General features: G+C 47.4%; 2 protein-coding genes across 2 annotated transcripts; both read left to right on the forward strand.

Moving 5' to 3' along the window:
* The first annotated feature begins 8835 nt into the window (after positions 1-8835).
* Positions 8836-9825, forward strand: LOC142002598 (olfactory receptor 52R1-like). The gene has a single exon (XM_074978828.1). The coding sequence runs from the start codon at positions 8878-8880 to the stop codon at positions 9823-9825; it is 948 nt and encodes a 315-aa protein (XP_074834929.1). The 5' UTR covers positions 8836-8877.
* Positions 9826-21225: 11400 nt separating this feature from the next.
* On the forward strand, positions 21226-22194 carry LOC142007623 (olfactory receptor 52N4-like). Its single transcript, XM_074984311.1, has one exon. The coding sequence runs from the start codon at positions 21226-21228 to the stop codon at positions 22192-22194; it is 969 nt and encodes a 322-aa protein (XP_074840412.1).

Here is a 22194-nt window from a genome sequence, read left to right on the forward strand (position 1 = left end):
TCCCATCCAGAGCCCCAAACAATTTCGGAAGCCCAGGCTAGCAAACCCTGCGATGGCAGCATCCTGGTCCCCAAGCCGCACGAGCCTGTGGAGGAGCAGGGCATTGATTGCACGGACGACCTGCAGGGGAATGACATGAGAGAGCACCGGTGAGGGGTGTGCAGGGTGTGTCTGGCTCTCCGCACAGGGCTCCCCCCTCCCCATAGGGTCCCCCCCCCGCCTCCTCTTACCTCCATGAGGACAGCTCCGACAGTGGCCTTGCCCACACCGAACTGCTGCCCTATGGATTGGTAGCTGTCTGGAGTGGCCAGCTTCCAGACAGCAATGCCGACCCATTTCTCTACTGTCAGGGCACATCGCATGGGGTTGTCCTGGTGCTGTAACGCAGGGGTGAGCCACTGGCAGAGCTCCAGGAATGTCTGTCGGCTCATCCAGAAGTTCCGGAGCCAGCGGTCATTGTCCCACTCGCCGAGCACCAGCCGCTCCCACCAGTCCGTGCTCGTGGGGTATCTCCACAGCTGGCGGCGTGTGCAGCAGGGGGCGGGGGGGGCTGGGAGGGCAGCAAGGTCTGGGGCTGCTTCTTCATCCCCTGGGGGCAGCTCATCTTCCTGAAATAAAAGATGGTCAGCTGCCCCCTGCATGGCACTGAGCAGGGCAGCCACTGGTCCTGCAGGGGCGGCTGTGTGGACCTCTGGCTGCCGCTGCTGCTGCTGCTGCTGCTGCTGCTGGGGGTCCATGGTGCTTCCACAGGGTGTGTGTGCTTGTGGCTCTGCAGACTGCGTGCTGTGCAGGCTGTGTGGTTCTGGGAGAGGCCCTTTAAGGGAGCAGCTAGCTGTTGCCCGGGAAGTGCCAGTCCGCCCTGTTACCCTGTCTGCAGCTGTTCCTGGCACCCTTATTTCGGTGTGGGCCACTTTGGCGTGTAGATGCTCCCCTACAGTGCCTACTTCGATGTAGTGCTGCCCAACATCGACGTTGAACGTCGACGGCACCAGCCCCGGAGGACGTGTAGACGCTATTCATCGAAATAGCTTATTTTGATTTCGCTACATCAAAATAAGCTATTTCGATGTAGCATCCCAGTGCAGACGTAGCTATAGGCTATATCTAACCTACAACAATCTTTCAAAAGAAGCTCCTCCATAAGAGATATTCTGAAAAACATTTATATTGAAAGATCATGTCCACACACAAAAAAGTGGATCAAAACGTTGGTCCATTCCTTTGAGAGAGTGTCCACGCAGCCCCCTCCGCGCCCCCTTCTGGAAGAATGAGACAGGGATTGAAAAATGTAACCCCATGAGGATTGCTCTTTTGGAAAAAAAAAGGCCTGCAAAGTTTCTACACATGCTTTTTATCTAAAGAAGCTTTCAAAAGGAGATGCTTTTTCCTAATCCAGGAGCAGAAGTGGGCTTCTGGAAGAAAAGAAAGAACACATTCTGTGTGTAGACGCTCTGTGTGTTCTTTTGAAAAAGGGCCAGATTTTCTGAACAAATTTGCTAGTGTAGATGCAGCCATCATGCCTTTTATGAAATAATGCCATTGGAGACCACTGTGGCTTATTTTGAAACAGCTCTAATCTGTGTCTTAACAGTGCCTATTTCAAAATAGGCATTATTCCTCCTGTAATGAGGTTTACAAAATTCAAAATCAATAACTTTGCTGTGTGGATGAAGCCTCAGGTGCCACAGGACTGCTTGTTGTTTTTCAAGTTACAGACCAACACGGCTACCCCTCTGAGGCTTTTACTATATACCCAGCAATTCTGGGTATTTACACAATATCAGAAGCTACAGAGACCCTGACATTCTCCCAAATTTTCTCCCTAATCACCTATATTTTTGAAATATACACAAATACACAGAGCAGCCAATCCTTTGTTTACTCAGCAGAGTTCAATATTCCCCTCTCCCTTTCGGAATGTCCCTTAATTACAGTTTACTCCTGGGGATGGATAAAAAGCCCAGATACACAGGTAGTTTGTGTCCAGCATGTTTACAGTCCAATGCTGTATCTCTGTTGGAGGCTAAGCAAACCCCAGTGGGATTGCCCAGAGCTACATCATAAAGAAACACAATCTTGTGTGGGATCTCATTGTGCGCCGTGTCTTCAGACACTCAGCTGAGAGCAGTGTGGACTATGGCTACTTAAGTGGGATTCCCAAGGAACGAACATCCATCTCTGGATTCTCAGGTACCCATTTCTTGCTGAGGTGTTTATGTGCTCCACAAACCCAGGGCAATAAGGGTGTGATGGGCTCCAGGGTGAACCTGTGCTCCTTTTCCCTCTGCACTGTCAATAAACTTCAGAGGGCTCTTGTACAAGAAGATTAATTTGCTCCTATGCCACTAGTCAAAATATCCTTCTTTGCTCTGACCCTTCAGAGTTGATGGCTTCCAGTCCTAAGGTGGATAAAATGGCACAGATGACCCTGCAGGATGAAACATCTTACTAGAAACCCAGCATGGGACATTTGATTCCAAATCCTTAAAGTTGAGTAAATTGTAATTGACTGAACGCAAAGGTCTTTTAATTGTAGGGGTCAGACTGCCTGAGTCAATGATGGTTCCACCAACACCACATACAATGACCAATCCACATGTTAGTCCCACTTAACTAAGCTTTATGATCCAGTCATGTCTGTGAAAAGGAGTTATATAAATTACTCAGTTGTATATTTTCTGACATTCAGTGTAATTGAGTCTGAGGAAATATAAATTCCTGATCTACATACTTTATTGATAGATTGTAGGGTTCAAATTCAGAAAGGAGCACTAGGTCACTCTGGCTGACATCCTACATTATATGGGAAATTAAATATTACCAAGTTATCTCTGTATTGAGCTCCATAAGTTGTCTGGGAGTATGACTGGGTCTACAGTAGAATTGTACATCATAGAAGCACAGATACCCAGGTGAAAAGACAGAACAAGTATCATCTAGTCTAACTCCCTGCCAAGATGCAGGATTTCTTGTGTCCTATCCACTCAAAGATGTAACTATCCAGGCACCTTTAGAATGCCTCCAGGGAAGGGGTTTCCATAGCCTCCCCTGTTCCATTGTTCTCCTGTCCTCAGAGGTAATCAGGACTTTTCCCCTAAGATTTTATCTACATCTGCTGTCCTGTAGTTTGGACTCATTGGCCGTGTCTACACGTGCCCCAAACTTCGAAATGGCCATGCAAATGGCCATTTCAAAGTTTACTAATGAAGCGCTGAAATGCATATTCAGCGCTTGATTAGTATGCGGGTGGCAGCGGCGCTTCGAAATTGAAGTCTGTCCAAAAACTCCCTTAGACAAAGGGTCAATGGGCACAAAACAGACATCAAAACACTCCAGATCCACAAACCAGTTAGTCAACATTTTAATGGAATGGGGCATTCTGTCAATGACCTAAAGGCATGTGTGTTACTGAAAAGGAATTATCGCACCGTTTTGGAAAGAGAAACAGCCGAGCTGGCTTTTATATTCAAATTCGGCACATTAACACATGGTTTAAATCGTGACGGGAACCTTCTGAGTCACTATAGGGGCTCGTCTGCATACTTGGCTCAATCTAATTCTTCACCTTCCCCCCCACCCCTCCACTCTCTGATTTGCTCACCTTAATTATCTTTTTCTGATTTGTTCTCCTTGCTTACTGTTTTTGGTTCTCTGTGCCTTAAATATTGAGTCTGTTCTGGTCTGGCTATGGTCTGAAGGAGTGGGTGTGTCCCACAAAAGCTCACCTAATAAACCATTTTGCTAGTCTTTAAAGTGCTACTTGACTGCTTTTTGTTTTGATAGTGTATAGACTAGCACGGCTTCCTCTTTGTTAAAATCTAAACCACTGAGTGATGTTGCTTTATCACCCTAACCCAGGCTAGACAGCATGAGGTTGAGGAAAGAAGTCTTCCGATGACCTAGCTAGTAACATTCAGTGAGGTGATTACCTATGGTTAAGGGAGAAACCCTGCTGTGGGTGTAAGTAGTGTCTACATTGAAAAGCTATGGCAACAGTGCTCTAACAATTTAAGGGCAGACAAGTCCTGAGGCACATCTTCAAGAAAAGTATCTGGTCTGGGTCTGAAGGAAAGAGGGCTTGGTGAGTTCCTCACTTTCCTTGGAGGCTTGTTTAATGTCTTGTTGCTGAACATTTGTTCCTTGTTTCCATCTGGAATTTGTCTGGCTTCAGTAACCTGTCATAGGATCTTGTTCTGCTATTCTCTGCAAGATTATAGAGCCTGTTCATACACAAGGTTTTCTCCCCAGGAAAGTCACAGATGGATCATCGTTTTGACAGGAGACATAGATTAAGCTCTTTATCTTACAGGTGGTCTATTAACATGGTAGAATAGAATTTCTTTCTTCTTTATGTGGAACACCTATGAAAATTTTCTTCAAAAAATTTTTGTCAGACAAAAAGAAACGAACAAGCAAACAGCAACATATCCAGCAAAACCAAAATGAAGTAATTGAATCAGGTATCATAGGAATGAAGAAGTCACATTGTGTCTGCTTTTAGTGACATAAAATATAACCCATCAGTGTCTGATATCAAAAAAGTGTCATATGCTCTGAGCACATCTGCAAGTTGTTCAGAGAACAGCAGCGTTATGTGGAACATAGTTTAAGAAACACTGTGGTAGAGCACAAATTGTTTTCTACTGCTAAACCAAATGCCCAGGTTTAAAAAAAAAAAAAGGTACATTGAATCTACCTAATTCCCTTAATCAACCAAACATGAATTGTAATTAAAGGATGGAATAAGGTTTATTTCACAAGATCTGTTTTCCATAACCACATTGTTGACTACTATTAATTGCATTCCTACATTAAAAAAATAAAAAAAAACCCACACCAGCTTTTCCATTTTTTCCCTAGACTTGACAAATATTTTTGGAAGTTCCTTTTCTTTTTATAATACTTTATGCTTAATACCGCTCTGTCCTACCCTCGGGCTTGGTCTACACTTGCTCCCAACTTCAAAGTGGGTATGGTAATCAGGCTGATAGGAGATGACTGATGAAGTCCTGCAGTGAATATGCAGGACTTCATTAGGCTAAATCTCCCCCACGGCAATTTCAAAGTGTCAAACTTCTGCTTCTTCAAAGTGCTTTCACTTCCCAAAATTTTGGGGAGTGAAGATACTTCAATGTAGCTCGGGCACTTCGAAGTGTCTGTGGCTACACAGCAAGCCAGCACTTCTAAGTTTGTCACTTTGAAGATGCCGCAGGGGAGAATTAACCTAATAAATTGCTGCATATTCACCAGAACACTTCATTAGTAATTTCCCATTACCCTGATTACCAGGCCCCCTTCGAAGTTGGGGGCAGGTGTAGACCCAGCCCCACCATATTTTTGTTTGGCTCTGCAGAGTGCCTGCTTGTGCTTCCAAATAAGATATGCAGTTGACCCATCAATTTCTATCTCTGGTGTTGTAATTCTTTGCTACTAGTGCAGACGATGTTGCAGTGCAGGGAGATGGCATATGTCATTGATGAGCCCTTGGCCATTATCTTTGAAAAGTCAGGGAGCTCAAGAGCGAGAGGACAGATCACTCAGTGGCTTGAGTATTAGCCTGCTAAACCCAGGGCTGTGAGCTCGATCTTTGAAGAGGCCATTTGGAGATGGGGGCAAATAGATGTTAGAGATGGTGCTTGGCCCTGCCAAGAAGGGAGGGGATTGGACTAAATGACTTCCCAAGGTCTCTTCCAGTTCTAGAAGATGTATGCCTCCAATTATATGATTGGAAAAAAGTTGAACATAGTGTGCATCCCTGAAGAAGGATGATCCAGGGAACTATAGGCCTCACAGTCTTATATCAGTCCCTGGAAAAATAATGGAGAGGCTCCTCAAAGAAGTCATTTTGAGGCACTTGGAGGAGGGGGAAGTGATCAGGAACAGTCAGCATGGATTTATGAAGGGCAAGTCATGCTTGACCAATCTGATTAGTTTCTACGATGAGATAACTGGCTCTTTGGGTGGGGGAAAATCAGTGGATGTGATTTATCTTGACTTTAGCAAAGATTTTTATATGGTCTCCAACAATATTCTTGTCAGAAAGTTAAAGGAATGTGGATTGGATAAATGGACAGTAAGATGGATAGAAAGCTGGCTAGAAGGTCAGGCCCAGTGGGTAGTGATCAATGGCTCAATGTCAGGATGGCGGTCAGTTTCTAGTGGAGTGCCCCAGGGTTCAGTTCTGAGTCCTGTTCTGTTCAACATATTTATCAATGACCTGGATGAGGGGCTGGATTGCACCTTGAGCAAGTTTGCGGATGACACTAAGCTAGGGGGAGAGGTAGATACGCTAGAGGGTAGGGGTAGGGTCCAGAGTGACTTAAACAAATTGGAAGACTGGGCTGCAAGAAATCTGAGGAGGTTCAGTAAGGACAAGTGCGGAGTCCTGCACTTGGGTCGGAAGAATCCCAAGCATTGTTACAGGCTGGGGTCCAACTGGCTTTGTAGTAGTTCTGCAGAAAATGACCTGGGAGCTGTAGTGTACGAGAAGCTGAACATGAGTCAACAGTGTGCCCATTGTAGCCAAGAAGGTTAATGGCATATTAAGTTGCATCAAGAGGAGCGTTGCCAGTAGATCCAGAGAAGTGATTATTCTTCTTTATTTGGCTTTAGTGAGGCTGCATCTGGAGCACTGTGCTCAGTTCTGGGCCCCCAATTATAGGAAGGAAGTGGATATACTGGAGAGGGTTCAGCGGAGGGTGACCAAAATAATTAGGGGGCAGGAGCATATGACTTACAAAGAAAGGTTGAGGGAATTGGGACTGTTTAGTCTGCAGAAGAGAAGACTGAGCGGGGACTTGATAACAGCCTTCAACTTACCGGAGGGAGGTTGCAAAGAGACTGGAGAGAGGCTGTTCACAGTGGTCACAGATGGCAGAACACAGAACAATGGTCTCAAGTTGCAGTTGGAAAGGTCCAGGTTGAACATTAGATAAAACTTTTTCACTAGGAGGGTGGTGAAGCATTGGAATGGTCTGCCCAGGGAAGTAGTGGAGTCTCCATCCCTGGAGGTGTTTAAGTCTAATCTTGACAAAGCCCTGGCTAAGCTGATCTCATGGGTTTGGTCCTACATAGGGCAGGGGGCTGGACTTGATGGCTTTTTTAGGTCTCTTCTAGTTCTCTTGTTCTATGATTCTATGATTCACAGATAGTGGCTAGAAAATATACAATCACATCCCATGATATGAGTACCTCATACAACTTCTTTCCAAATGCAGGGGGGAAGCCCATCTATCCGTTGTGCAGCAGTAATGAGATTCTTTTCACTCTGTAGGAATTGGATTGTATATTTTCCAATATTTTGTTCGTCCTTTTCGTACTTTATAACATTTTTTCTGGTTCACAGTGCTACTAAAAATGGATTTTTTTTCTTTTTTGTCTTGAATGTCCCTTGTCAACTTCCATAATTTCTTATAAGAATTCCTTTTTCCACACTACATATTGGTTTTGTCCCACACCTAATGGCTACCTTAATTGTGCCACAGGTTTTAACCAAAATTATCCATTTCCTTCTGTGAGGAATTGCAATTTTTAACAACCTAAAGAACTCTTATTAAAGAAGAGTTCTCAATCATATTTCTGTTTTGAAATGGTGAAAGTATAAAAAGGATAGACGAGTTAGTCTGTATCTTCAAAAAAAAAACCAAGAAGTCCTGCTGCCCCTTATAGACTAGTAGATATTTTTGGAGCATAAGCTTTCATGGGCTCAAGCATCTGACAAAACAGGTATTTTGTTATTTTGAAATGTTTCATTGCAATCAGTTTAGCCAATGATTTCCCTGAGCTTTAGGGAATGAGACCTTTTGAAGCACTGAGTGTCTATAGATATTACTGTTTGCAAACTGTTCTCTGTTTTTCCATTTGAAATTAAAGGGTTCACTTATTTATTTTTATCTCCTCGATCATGTGCCACTTGTATTGTTTATTCTCTGAACAGCCCCAGACGTTTCAGTATATTTGTATATGGGTATGTCTGTGCTACCAGGAAAATCCGCTCAATCAGGGCTGATCCTCCAGGGTTCAATTTCACGTACCTAGTGGACAGGCATGAATTCGAACTCTCTGGGATTGGTAGTCAACTCTGTACTCCTCAGTAAGGGAGGTTGACAGGAGAGCTTCTACTGTCAACCTCCTTCTGTGCAGATGGACAGACAAGTTGATTGCAGATAAATCAATTCCAGCTGTGCACTTGCCATTGCTAGAATTGTGTATCTGCCACCCACTTAACTCCCTAGTATAGACCAAGCCTCAGACAGCCTGCTCCATTCTCATAGCCTGTGCGGAAATTAGCCTTTATATACTATATCCTTTACTGAGACCGGGGACCAAAACTGAACATTTGTCAATGACACAGTTATTGTCCGTCAGTTGAGTTCTTGTTGGGATGTTTCTGCCAGCACATATTCTGACAGAGGCTATTTTTTTCTTTGCACTCAGATTTTTCACAACAGGGTGGAGGAGAAAATCTCTGTAGAATGGACTCCCAGTCTGGCCTTTATTGATTTAATGAACAAGGGTAATAACCAGTACTGACACTCGTGTCTCTTTCTGGGGCCTGGTAAAGTGTCCCACACCATGATGAGTAGGAATTCTTGACATATGGGACACCTACAAATATGAAAGTTGCCTTAGTGGGTCAGTTGTTTAATATACATTTCTGAATATTGAAAATGTCATTTTTTTCAATGCATGAGGAGTGACCAATCTGCTTCACCATGACAGCAATCTCCAATAGTGCATGCAGATTCTCATATTATCATTGTCTTTCCATCCAGGAATTGGACCATCACCCAAGACCATGTACACATAAGCCAGAGGAAGAAGGAGAAGCAGGAAACACCATTCTAACTCAGAGTTGGACAACTTCTCCCCTTATCCATGTCACATTCTAACACGAACAACTTCACCAATCCCTCCACCTTCATCCTGCAGGGCATTCCTGGTCTGGAGGCAACCCATCTCTGGATCTCCATCCCCTTCTGCACCATGTATGCTATAGCCCTTTTGGGGAACTTCACCATCCTGTACATTGTGAAAATGGAGTCAAGCTTCCATGGTCCCATGTACTATTTCCTCTGCATGCTGGCCATCAGTGACCTTGTCCTGTTTACCACCATCCTGCCCAAAACACTGATCATCTTCTGGTTCAATTCCAGGGAGATTGATTTCAGTGCCTGCCTTACCCAGATGTACTTCATTCACTGCTTCTCAGTGGTGGAGTCTGGGATCTTAGTGGCCATGGCTTTTGATCGCTATGTGGCCATCTGTCATCCTCTGAGACATTCCACCATTCTAACAAACTCTGTGGTGTACAAGATTGGTGTGGCCATAATTCTGCGTGGCAGTATACTTGTACTGCCCTATCCCTTCCTGGCAAACCAGTGGCCATACTGTAAAACCAAGATTATCCCCCATTCTTACTGTGAGCACATAGCTTTGGTGAAGTTGGCTTGTGCTGACATCCGCATCAGTAGTTACTACGGCCTTTCTTTAGCATTTTTAGTGACTGGTGGGGATATGTTTTCTGTCGCTGTGTCCTATATCCAGATCCTCAGGGCCATCTTCAGCCTCCCCAGAAAGGATGCGAAAATAAAGACTTTTGGTACCTGCAGCTCCCACTTATGTGTCATTTTAGCCTCTTACATCCCAGGTCTCTTCTCCTTCATCACACACCGGTTCGGACAGAATGTGCCCCTGTATTTCCACATTCTCTTTGCCAACATCTACCTCCTGGTGCCTCCCATGCTACACCCCATCATCTATGGCGTGAGGACCAAACAGATCCAGAACAGGCTGCTCCAGCTCTTTACTCGTAAAAGCACCTAAAAATTTGTCCTTGGCTCGCATTGTGAGCTCTGCAAAGAGCTGTCTGGTGACATGGTACTGCGCCCTCATCCCTGAATCACTTACTGGAAAGCCAAACAGACATTAACTCCTTTTCTGTCCTTTCTGTTCTGTGTTCACATGACAAGCTGGGGAACTGGTTTATGTAGAAGTCACAGGGCTAACATCCTTTCCATTGCTGGTAAATGGAATCCCACTATACTGCACCTTTCTCCATGTCTTCTGCCAAGTCAACAGCTGTGCCTCTTCCTTCCAAGTTTCCACCCCTGTCCTTTGCTCTTCCATCCTTCCCTGTCTCATTTCTTCTTCCATCTCCTCACTCCTCTCCCTGGATATAGAGGAGCCAATTCATTTTATTGCAGAGGTGGCAAGTTTTTCAGAAGATCCTGGGGATACTGGCTCTAGAGAACTCCAATTGTTGTTGGACATATAACTGAACAATTAGCCAAAAGGAGCTCTGTGTACAATTCATATATAAAAGTAAGAAAACAATATAAACTTTAGATCCAATCAGCTCTAATACTAACATGTCCTGACATTGTGTGGAAAGTCATTTAAGGAGTGAATGACACCTCAGTATTCCATTTTCCCACCCAGTTCATGATTTCCTAAATCTCTTACGTGTCCTCCCATTGTCATCTCTGTTCTGTGCTGAAATGTCCTAGTCCTTATAATCTCTTCTGATGTGAAAGGTGTTCCGCACTCAGAATCAGTGATATTGGAGCTCTTCAATTGGCAGCCAGTAGAAAAAGGGTAAGAACATAGGAGAATTACACAGCTCAAACTGGCAGAGGCTGAACGGGACTAAATCCATAAGATGTTGAGGAGAAAAAGGGAGAGCAGAAACACCAACTGGACATAAAAGCAGAAGCAGTACACTCACATCCCTCCAATTCCCACCTCTCCCAAAATTGAGAAACATGGGCAGCTGTGTTCTATATAGGAAGCAGGTGATACTGCTGAATACGTCACCCCCTTCAAGAGTCTGTGCCTGATTACTAAGATTGCTGATGAACAGAAGATGCCCACTCAGTGCCAACGTGCATGGGTAGAACTTTGGTTATACTGAAATTAAAATGCCAAATTAGGACATTTGAGATTCTTGTAAATGAAAAACAAAAGGGGGTTGAAACAATTCTACCTTGCACCTGAGACCTACAGTGTGAAATTTAAGCATGTTGTGAGGCCCTATTGAAATTCTAGGAAGTAGTCAGCATTGACAAGTCATATGGGAGGCACCACTGGACTCTGGACTTAAGAGAAAATGAGGGGAAAACAGTGCTGGGAACGGGAAGTCATAGGTTTAAAACTAGACTCCTTGGACAGTATTGACTGCTCCTCAAAGCTGTTTAGGGAGACAGTGGATGTTGCCCAGAGGATCTCTGCCCAGATGTGTGACACATGAGCCGTGTCTACACGTGCACGCTATTTCGAAGTAGCGGCGCCAACTTCGAAACAGCGCCCGTCACGGCTACACGTGTTGGGCGCTATTTCGAAGTTGAAATCGACGTTAGGCGGCGAGACATCGAAGTCGCTAACCCCATGAGGGGATGGGAATAGCGTCCTACTTCGACGTTCAACATCGAAGTAGGGAACGTGTAGACGATCCGCGTCCCGCAACATCGAAATAGCGGGGTCCTCCATGGTGGCCATCAGCTGGGGGGTTGAGAGACGCTCTCTCTCCAGCCCTTGCGGGGCTCTGTGGTCACCGTGTGCAGCAGCCCCTAGGCCAGGGCTTCTGGCTGCTGCTGCTGCAGCTGGGGATCCATGCTGCATGCACAGGGTCTGCAACTAGTTATCGGCTCTGTGTATCTTGCACTGTTTAGTGAAAGTGTGTCTGGGAGGGGCCCTTTAAGGGAGCGACTTGCTGTTGAGTCCGCCCTGTGACCCTGTCTGCAGCTGTGCCTGGCACCCTTATTTCGATGTGTGCTACTTTGGTGTGTAGACATTCCCTCGCAGGGCCTATTTCGATGTGGTGTTGCGCAATGTCGATGTTGAACACCGACTTTGCCAGCCCTGGAGGACGTGTAGATGTTATTCATCGAAATAGCCTATTTCGATGTCGCCACATCGAAATAGGCTACTTCGATGTAGGGTTCACGTGTAGACGTAGCCATGGAAGGAAAGAAAATAGGAAGTACGGTGCTGGAGTGCAACCCCATGAAGCATGCTCCTCCTGGTGATTCCAGAAGGCTATTTTGTCCAGTGCAGGGAAGAAGCTAAAAGAGATGTCTTTGAAATTTGTGGGGCCATGACTAGGGAGTGCATATATAAAACACGTGGGGAAAATCACAGCCAAAACCTCAAAAGAAGGTTCATACCCCGCCCCCAGGCTATAGTATGTTACCGACACACTGTCCCACTCTCCATACAGCTGCACCATCCATGGTCTGGGAAAGCCCAGCACCATCCCTGGCCTCTGAGAGCCCCGCAAGTGGATGTTGAGGTCAGCCAGGCCCCACCCCACACTGCACATCATCAAGGCCGCAGCTGCAGGGCCCCCCACTGAGCAGAGGAGGACTCAGCCAGCTTCCTGCCCCACTGAGCCCAACTGCAGCTTAACCTGCTGGTGCTTCCCACTCCCTCCCCACCTCACCCAGGGAAGCAGGGGATCCCGACGCTGACAGGGCTCATGGCCCACCAACCTGGCCCTATAATGAGCACCCTCCCCCTCCTGGTTCAGAGCCCCCCACTCCCTCCTGGTTCAGAGCCCCCGCCTGCCTCCACACCATCTGTTCCCTACACCCATACATTGTTGCACATACCATCCAGTTGTTCATACATGTTTATTTACCATACACCCCTTCTGCTGTTCTCCTCAGGGAGGGATGGTGGGTGGCAGATGTGTGGGTGTGGTGCTGTTGGGGGATGTGGAGGGGACAGTGATGGTGGTGGCAGGGACAACAGATGGTGGAAGTTTGGTGAGGGGCGGTTTGCAGATGGCCATTCACAAAGGTCTGGCTGAGGGCCTGAGGGCCTCCCTAATGTGGAGGCCATCCTGGTGGGGGCCTGGCAGATAGGGGCAGAACCCTTCTGCTCATAGCCAGTGCAGACCACATGGCCAGCCCCACTCCCGCTTTGGCACATAGGTGTCCTGCTTGCCCTCCACAATGTTGCAGAGGAGGTAACAGGTGCCCACCACCTAGGGCACATTCAGGCACCACCACCACCCTTAAGGCGCCCAAAGGCCCGCTCTACAGCATTGTGGGCACGGTTGAGGTGCTGGTTAAATGCCTCCTGGGCAGGGTTTTGTGTACGGTGGGGGGGGAAAAGTGCTCTAAGGGTTTATTTACAAACTAACCAGGCCTCACTCTGTAAGGGGATACTAGGGGGTCATCTGCACTTCTTTGAAGTCCCTACCTTGTCTCCTAGAGCCCATTTACCCTGTAGACTCCTCTGTCTGGGTTATCACTTACCTTTGTAATATAAACTGGCCTCAAGCACAGCTGGTGTTTGCAGACAGGTCTCAGGGCAATTCTGCTGAGACTTTCATATGTTAAAAAAGACAATTAATCACTAAACTGTCTGAACAAACTGTATAAAGAATCATTGGAACTGGTCCTCAGGGCTCCCACTTCTTTGGAAGCTGGCAGCCTGCATGCATGCATAATAAAGTTTCCTTTTAGATTTCACTCTTGCCTCACTGCTTTGACCTCCAGCCTCAGACCTTTGGGGAACATTGTACCCAAGGGGAATGGGGCTCCCCAACAACGGCCACAGAAGCCATGACTGGAGGGGGTAGGCTGCATCTGCCACTATACAGAGTGGCATGGTAACAACCCCCCATGAGAAGATCTCCTCCTGGGGGACAAATATGCTGGCCCCATGCACCAGCAGAGCCTGGAGTTCCAGAAGGCGTGAGCATCATGGGTGCAGCTGGCCCAACCCACATAGAAGGGCCTGGAGGAAGAATGGTAGAACTTTCTGTTGACCTACCTCACAGTGCTGTTTGCTGGGGCATAGATGGGGAAGTGAGTGCCATGCAATGCACTGAAGCAGTTTCGGAAGCCCAGGTCCTTTAAAACTGTGACAGCAGCATCTGGATCCCCCAGATGGGTAACCCTGTGCAACAGCATTGCGTTGATGGCTCTGACAACCTGCATGGAGGGGTAGGTGATGTGTGCTCCCATGAGGGCGTGGTGGGCCATCACCCTGCCCCAGTCCTGCCCTTCCTTTAGCCCCCTTCTGGCCTGCACCCCCAGCCTGACCCCTCCCAGCCTGACTCCTGCAGCCAGGGATTCCCCTCATACACCCCTCACACCTGTAGAAGGTGTGTGACCTGGGCCTGCCTTACCTCTATAAGTATGACTCTGACAGAGGCCTTGCCCATCCCAAACTATTGTTCCACAGAGCGGTAGAAGTCTGGGGTGTCTAGTTTCCAGATGGTGATCACGACCCACACATCCATGGTGACAGTGGGTTGCATGCAGGTATCTTGGTGCTGGAGTGCAGGGGCGAGCCAGTGGCAGATCTCCTTGAAGGTCTGCCTTGGCATTAGGAAGTTCTGCAGCTACCTCTTGTCTTTCCACTCCCCCCAGCTTTTGGAGCTCCCACAAGTCAGTGCTGCTGGGGTGAGAATGCTCCAAGGGGAAATGCTGGGGTGTCCTGGGTGGGGGTGGTCCCACGGCCTGGGGGGATTGCTCAGCTACCCGAGTGATGGGGGGCAGTTGTAGCTACAGTGCAGGTCACTGCCAGGAGGGTCTCCAGGATGAGGGTGTCCTTCTCCAGGAGCCGTTGCTGTGCTTCCATCCTGGAGCATGGATGCGCTATGCCGTGCTGGGGACAGCTGGGCAGCACTCAGCTTGTGCAGGGTAGAGGGCAGAGGGAGGCGCCCTTAAAGGGAGCAGCTGGCTGCTGCCCCAGAATGGCTTGTCTGCCATGGCACCTCATCCATGGTGTTTTCTGCCTCTCGTCTTTTGAAGGAGAGCTTGGAGCCGTGTGGACTCACCCTTTCAAAAGAACGCGGTGGCCCTTTGAAAGGACAGATCTGCCTGTTGATACTCTACTAGTGAGTGGTTGCTCCCTTTCAATTGCCACTATTGTGACCTCCACATGTTGATTTTCCCCCTTTCGAAGGAGTGCTCATGTGTAGGCCCAGCTATTTAGAAATAGTGCTATGTGTCTAGAAATGCTATTCTGAAATATATTTTGCGTGCAGCTGTGTTATTTCGAAATAAGATATTCAAAATATCTTATCTGAACACAACTCTGTTGTGTAGATATAGCCCAAATGAAAATAGTAGGCAGCAAGTTTAAAACAAAAGGAAATGTTTCCTCACACAACTCAGTCAGCCTGGCTCTGGAACTTTCGCATGAGCTGGGACACTTTCCAGGAACTGTGTCACTGGCTGGCACCTGCAGGTTGTCCGTGCCCTGAACGCCATGCTCCTGCACCGGGTCATCTACATTGGGGATCTGGATGCCGTCATTGAGGGTTTTTCCTTGTTGGGATTCCTGAACTGCTTTGGTGCCCTGGATGGGACGCACTTCCCCATCCGCGCCCCACTACACAGCACTGGCCGCTATATCAACCGGAAGAGCTACCACTCAGTGGTCCTCCAGGCCCTGGTGGACCACAAAGGCTGGTTCATGGACATATATATGGGCAGGTCGGGGCGAACTCATGATGCCAGGGTTTTCCACAACTCCAGCCTGTGCCAGCGTATAGAGGCCAGCACCTTCATCCCTCAGTGGGAAATGCCAGCTGAGGACACCAGCATGCTGCGATGCATAGTTGGGGATGCAGCATACCCCCTACTGCCGTGGCTGATGCAGCCCTATACTGGCCACCTCGACCCCAGCAGGGAGGCCTTCAACATCCACCTCAACCAGGCCCAGCACATGGTTGAGTGGGCCTTTGGGCACCTCAAGGGGTGGTGGCGGTGCCTTCTTGCCCACATCGATGTGGGGATGCACAATGTCCCACAAGTGGTGGGTGCCTCCTGCTTTCTCCATAACATTGTGGAGGCCCAGGGGGATGCCTACACCCAGGGGTGGGCAGCTGAGGCCACCATGGGGTTCGAGCAGCTGGCCGCTGTTGCCAGCTGCCAGGCGAACTGTGACGGTGTCCAGATCCAGGAGGCCCTTTGTGTAAGTCTCGTCCCGGGGCTTCACTGAGAACCTCAATATCCACCCCTCCCCCTCCCCCAATACATTCACCCCCCCATCACATGAACTGCCACCACCACCGCACCATGCCTCCCACCCATGGGACCATAGGATACGGGCAGTGGTACACAATTTAAATCTTTATTAATAATAAACTGTAAAAAACTGTGGTGTAAAAGTTCAACTATAGTCCTGCCAGGGCTCTTTAACTTTGTTCTGGACTTGCTCCGGGATCTGCTCCGGGTGGCCTTGGCTGGTCAGTCCCTGGGCAAGGTGCGTGAAGACAGTGGCATTCCTCCGCTTTACCCCCATCTCCCAGAGGATCTCCTCTTCCCTCCAGAGGCCCAGGAGGTCTCTCAGTTTATGGTCCATCCAGGAGGGGCCCCTTTTCTTTTTTTCAGGGACAGACCCCTGAGAGCCCTGTGGGGGCTCTGAGCAGGGGCCTTGAGGCTCAGGGGACTGCTGGGCTATGGCCATGTGCCTCCAGTCATTGTTTGGGGGTGGCTGAGAGGATGTGCTGCCTAGAGCTCATACTTTTGCAGTTTGCCTGCTCTCAACTTCCTGCCAGGGGGTTTCTGGGTCCATGCAGCTTTAAGAGCGGCTGGATGCGTGGATCATAGAGCTCTGCTTGGCGGGGTAGGGCATCTCCGTGCTGGGTCTGGGCACCATCGTGGAAGACTCCTCTTTCAAGAAAGCGGGCTATGGCGCGTTCACACGTGCCTTCTTTCAACGTTGTTTTTTGAAGGGTGGTGCTCTTCCCATACGGGATTGGGGTCCAGCTTTCGATGTCTGGGCTGCGTTCCTTTGATTTCACATCGAAACACCGCATAGGACATGTAGATGCTCCCTTCCTTCTTTTGAAAGAGGGCTGGTCTTTTCAAAATACATGTAGGCACACCCGATATGTTTATGGAGACTAGGTCTACCAGTGGCTATTAACAAGGATGGCAGCAATGCAAACCTGAAGTGTTCCTAGCCTCTGTCCCCCAGAACCAGGGAAAGAGCAACAGGGTCTGGATCAATTGATGATTACCTGATATGTTCATTTCATCTCTAACACCCAGCACTGGCAACAATTAAGAGGACAAGATACAGGACTAGATGGGCATTGTTTTGACTGGTGATGGCTGTTCCTATGGTCTTATTGAGAGCAAATTTTGTGGGGTTCTCTTTGTCAGAGGTTTTCATTTCCCATCTGGAGTGATGTTATGGTAGGGAAGTATTTTCCAAGCCTCATCTTGTTGGTAATATTTAGCTAATGCATACAACTGTATAGGTGCCAGGATATAAAACACAAGGGTGTATCTGCTTCTCACTTTCTTTGGGATGTAACCAACACCAAGTTTTCTTTAGAGATATACTGTATAGGAATTCTTGTTTGGAAACTTACTTATGCTAAATGCTAATAAATCAGGAAAATTATTTACAAACAGTGAACAGAATCCTGGGGGAAGAAAGTCTTTTCCTTGCCCTTCAGCCTGCATCAGTTCAGGATCACACAATTTGGTCTTAACTGGGTGTTAATTTCAGAGGCTAATGGATCATATATTAAAACTGCATGGGTAGTATGCAGCAGTAATCTGCTATGGACAATCAAAAATGCCCACATATAGTGCAGATGGCTGTACATTACAGTTGTGGGGGGGGAAATATCTTCAATTGCCAGGATGAAAAGATTAATACCCTGACTATCTGAGACCCCGGGATAGACAAACATGTTCTTCTCTCCTGGATTTCTCCAAGGTTTATTTTCTGTTCTTCCCCTGGCTGCCACAGGCAAGGGAACTGGGTGGCAGACCTGCACAACCTTAGACTCCGTAGGGACCATTCAGGAGAACCATAAAGACCGTTCGCAGCATTCTTAATGTCAGAGATGTGAGAGTTGTATGCTCATACTCAGTGGTCTGCCTTCCTGTTTCAGGACATTTCCTTTCCCTACAAAGCAGAATATTGGTGAGTTGTATTTCTGCATTAAAGTTCTTGCTGAGGGCTTAGGTAGGGCTGCAGCATCCAGTCAAGAAACATCCTGACCAGAATTCATAAGCACAGCAATTGGAAGTATTTAGTATTGCAAGAGTCTAAGGGAGGTCCCTGGTAAATTTATAACATCAAATGTATTGGAAATAGTTTAGACAAATATTTGTTTTTAAAACCAATTCCTTGTCTCTTAGTTTGTCCTCATATTTGTCCCAATAGCTTCCTTTTGGGGGACACTATGATATTTCCTTTGTTTCATTCAAGTGTTCAGATTTAAAAAAAAACAAAAAACAAAACAAAAACCTGCCCTGTTTGGAAGTGTGGCCAATGCATCTGTAGTGGGTATCAGTGTTATCAGAGATGTAACAACAAAAATGGGACATTCTCTAGCCAGATACTGCTCCCACATTCTGCCTTCCCCGAGTCATTCCATATTGGCAATGGTCTCCTGAAGAGCTAAATTAGGGCCTCTTCATTTTGAAATTCCTCGATTTCATGTATCAGAGAGGTAGCCAAGTTAGTCTTTATCTTTAAACACAACAATTCCATGCCAAACCCCAGAACACCACATCAGTTGGTATTTGCTGCAGACTCCTCAAGTGCCTTAATGGGGTAATACTGAAGGAACTCCTGAAGTCCTCATTTGCACAGCCAGAAGTGAAAGTTGAATAATAAAGGTGAAAGTGGTCCAAAGGGCAAGAGTTCTCCCTAAATCCACATGTAGAGAATTAAATAAATGCCCTGATTGACAGTGACCAAGAGCCTCCAGGCACTTCATCTCGTGGCCTCTAAGGACAGGAGAGCCAAAGAACTACTGACAGTGAGTTGCTGCATTTTCATACTCAGAGGCTTAAAAGTTCAGAATATTTATGATAACAACCAGTTCAGGGAGAAAGAGGGTCTGCTGTCTCAGCGCTTGGCACCTCTGGGTCTTAGAGGGCAAGAAGCACCAGAAGACAGAGCAAATGAAAGTAGGTCCCTGGGTCCTAGGCAGTGTTGTAAACCTCATGCGGGGTGGTCCAGGAAAGCCCACTGCTGGGAGATGGGAGAGGGGAAGAGAAGAGAGAAGGAGGGAAATGTACAGTAGCCAGATGTCAGTGATATGGAGTCTTGAAACTGACGAATGATGGGGAACGGACATCTGCCTAATGTGCAGCCAAAGCGGAGTTAAGGAGGCCTCCTGAGGTGGCCTGCAGCTGTCTCAGGCTGCAGAGGATTTCACGGGAGTACTCTGTCCCTTACAGCAGTCCCCATCCAGATCACACCTCCTTCCAGGAGCAACCCCTCTGCAGCCTCTGGGCAACCTGAGCAGTTGCCAGCCCTGAAAAGCAGCCTTGGAAAGGAAGTTTGGGTTTGGAGCAGAACTGCAGTAACTAAAAGCTCTGGGCCATTTTGAGGAAGAATTACTTGCACTGGCCTTTTATAATCTTCATTTCCTTGCTCCTTCCCACCAGCCTTTCCCTCTCTCCTTTCCAGCATTGGGGAAGGTCCTGCTGTGGTTCCCTTCACCCCCAGACATGCAGTTCAGGCTGATCGTCCCCTCTTCCCTGGCGCAGGCAGACACTGAGTTTAACCTTAGCTGGGAAGACGAGCTCTCTTGGGACTGACTCGCTTCGTCAGATCAATCGCACATCCAGTACAGACCGGCATCGGTAACTACAGACGTCCAGAACCAGAGAACAATAAAAACTGACAAATCAAGTAAATAGAACTGTAGGCGGGGGTTGAGGGGTGGGGAGCGTTAAGTGTGTCGCCTGAGATAATTACAAGCATCAAAGGATGATCCCCCAACCCACTCCTCCTGGAGCCCAATGTCTTGCCTAGTTTCTGCCCATGTTTCCACTTTGAGTAGGGTTTCACAGAGCTGTGTGCCATGACACCCACATCCTTGAACTAAGATCTTACACTTCACTTGGAAGCTTGTTAAGGTGTTTGATGGTGTAGCCAGACAAAGTCTCCCCCTTACAAGCCAGCTTGCTCGCTGCCCCCCCCCACCGAGGAGCACACAGGGCATGGAAATGACTGCTGACAGCACAGTCTTTGATGCCCTCATTGAGGCCCAGATATGCTAGCTCATCATGACCCTGAGAAGCAGAAAGTACAGATGGAAGGCTAACAGGCCAGACTGTCAACATGAGAAGGGGGGGGACCCTCAGAAATCACCCCAGCTGGCATTGATCAATATGACGCACACACACAATCACCCAGAAGGGGATGTGCCCCACCCGCACAAAAGAATGTCCTGTACTCCTAAATTGCTTATCTCTTGTCTTACAAGTGCAAACTAAGTAGAAATGCCCTTGTAACAAACTGGCGTCACAAAGACAAACCAGTATGATCTGGCACCATAGATAAGAAAGAGAGTACATAACCCAAAAGGGGTATAAAAGGTGGGTCCAGCAGAACTCTAACTTTGAGTGCATTCCACCAACTACCTGCTGGTCGGGTCAGGTGATTGCCTCCCGACGTCCACAACTGGGGACTCCCAACCTCGTATTCATCTTTCTGCGGAATTGAGTGACCGATCCGGCTTGGCTACGCTGGTATCGAGAGACGCAGAGAGGGTAAGATACACCCATGCTAGGTCTCTGACTTTTTGTGCACAGCTAAAGAATTAGAGCTCTGTAACTAGTGTCAAGATATCATTGTGTTAGATGGTAACAGATATCTTTGTATTGGATTGTAACGTAACTTGTTAACACCTGTACTTTGCTAGCATATAAGAAGTAAACAATAGCCTTTTGTAACCACACGCTTATAACTGTAGCTTAAATAAACTTGTAACTAGTTAACCTCTGAGCCTGACCCTGCTGTTAACCCTTTTGTCACTGCAACACAGCCGGCACAACAAAAAGAACTTTAACCGTTTGGTTACTACAGCCTGGCCGTGGGTGAGAGTGCTAGGAGCTGCCTGCTCTAACAGTAAAAAACTGGGTTGCTTAGGACCCAGGGGAGTACCTCACCGCACATTACCTGGCCACCGGTTAACAGATGGATTTGAGATTTTCCTTCGATGGACAGCTATATTGCCATTACTGGCACTGAATTTCATATGCCATCCTGATGCCCATTCACCTGGCTTGGTTAGCTCCCTCTGAGGACTTCTCTGGACTTCACTGTGAACAAAGTAATCTGATTACCTCTGCAAAGGTTTCCAACTCTCTGCTCACTGCCCTTTCTAGAATATTTACCATATTATTTGTAATAAAGAATTTAACCCCCTTCACACTACTTCTCCCCCTTCTCAGGCATATGGAGCGTCTCTGAACCTGACTGATGCTGTGACCACAACTCCTCATGGAAGCTTTCAACCTCACTCCTTCTGACCCATCAACATTCCTCCTCGTGGGTATCCCCGGCCTGGAAGCTGCCCACATCTGGATTTCCATCCCTTTTGCTACATGCTACATTGTTTGCCTGTTGGGAAATCTCATGGTTCTGTTTGTGGTAGGCAAAGAGCAGACCCTGCACAAGCCAATGTACCTCCTGCTCTGCATGCTGGCACTCATGGACATTGGCATGTCTACATCCGTCATCCCGAAGGCACTGTGCATATTTTGGTTCAATTTGAAAGGTATTACAGTCAGTGGCTGCCTCACCCAGATGTTCTTCCTGCACACAATTTCTGTTATGTGCTCAGGTATCCTAATGACAATGGCCTTTGATCGTTATGTTGCCATATGTAATCCTCTGAGATATGCCACCATCCTGACCAATGAACAAATAGCTAAGCTATGGCTTATGGGTTGGATAAGAGCTGTTCTCTTAATTTTGCCTGAACCCCTGCTCCTGAGCCATCACCCATTCTGTGCCAACCACATGATCCCCCACACCTACTGTGAGCATATAGCTGTGGTAAAGATGTCATGTGGGGACATAACAGTCAACAAAACATACGGTTTGGTGGTAGCAATTGTAGTCATTGGATTTGATGTGCTGCTCATTGCCCTGTCCTATACTCTGATTATCAGGGCCGTCCTGCAAATCTCCTCCAAGAAAGCCCTCCAGAAGACCCTCAACACCTGCACAGCCCATGTCTGTGTGATCCTGATGTCTTATAGTTCCTGCCTGTTCTCCAGCCTGACACACCGGGTTGGTCAAGGCATGGCTCCCCACACTCACATCATATTGGCCAACGTCTATTTCACCATCCCACCCATGCTTAACCCTATCGTTTATGGGGTCAAAACCAAAGAGCTTCGTGAGGCACTTAGCAAACACATATTGAGAAGATCAAAACAAAAAGGCAGTCAAGTAGCACTTTAA

The sequence above is a fragment of the Carettochelys insculpta genome, chromosome 1 (assembly GCF_033958435.1).
Source record: "Carettochelys insculpta isolate YL-2023 chromosome 1, ASM3395843v1, whole genome shotgun sequence".
NCBI classification, from domain to species: Eukaryota; Metazoa; Chordata; order Testudines; family Carettochelyidae; genus Carettochelys; species Carettochelys insculpta.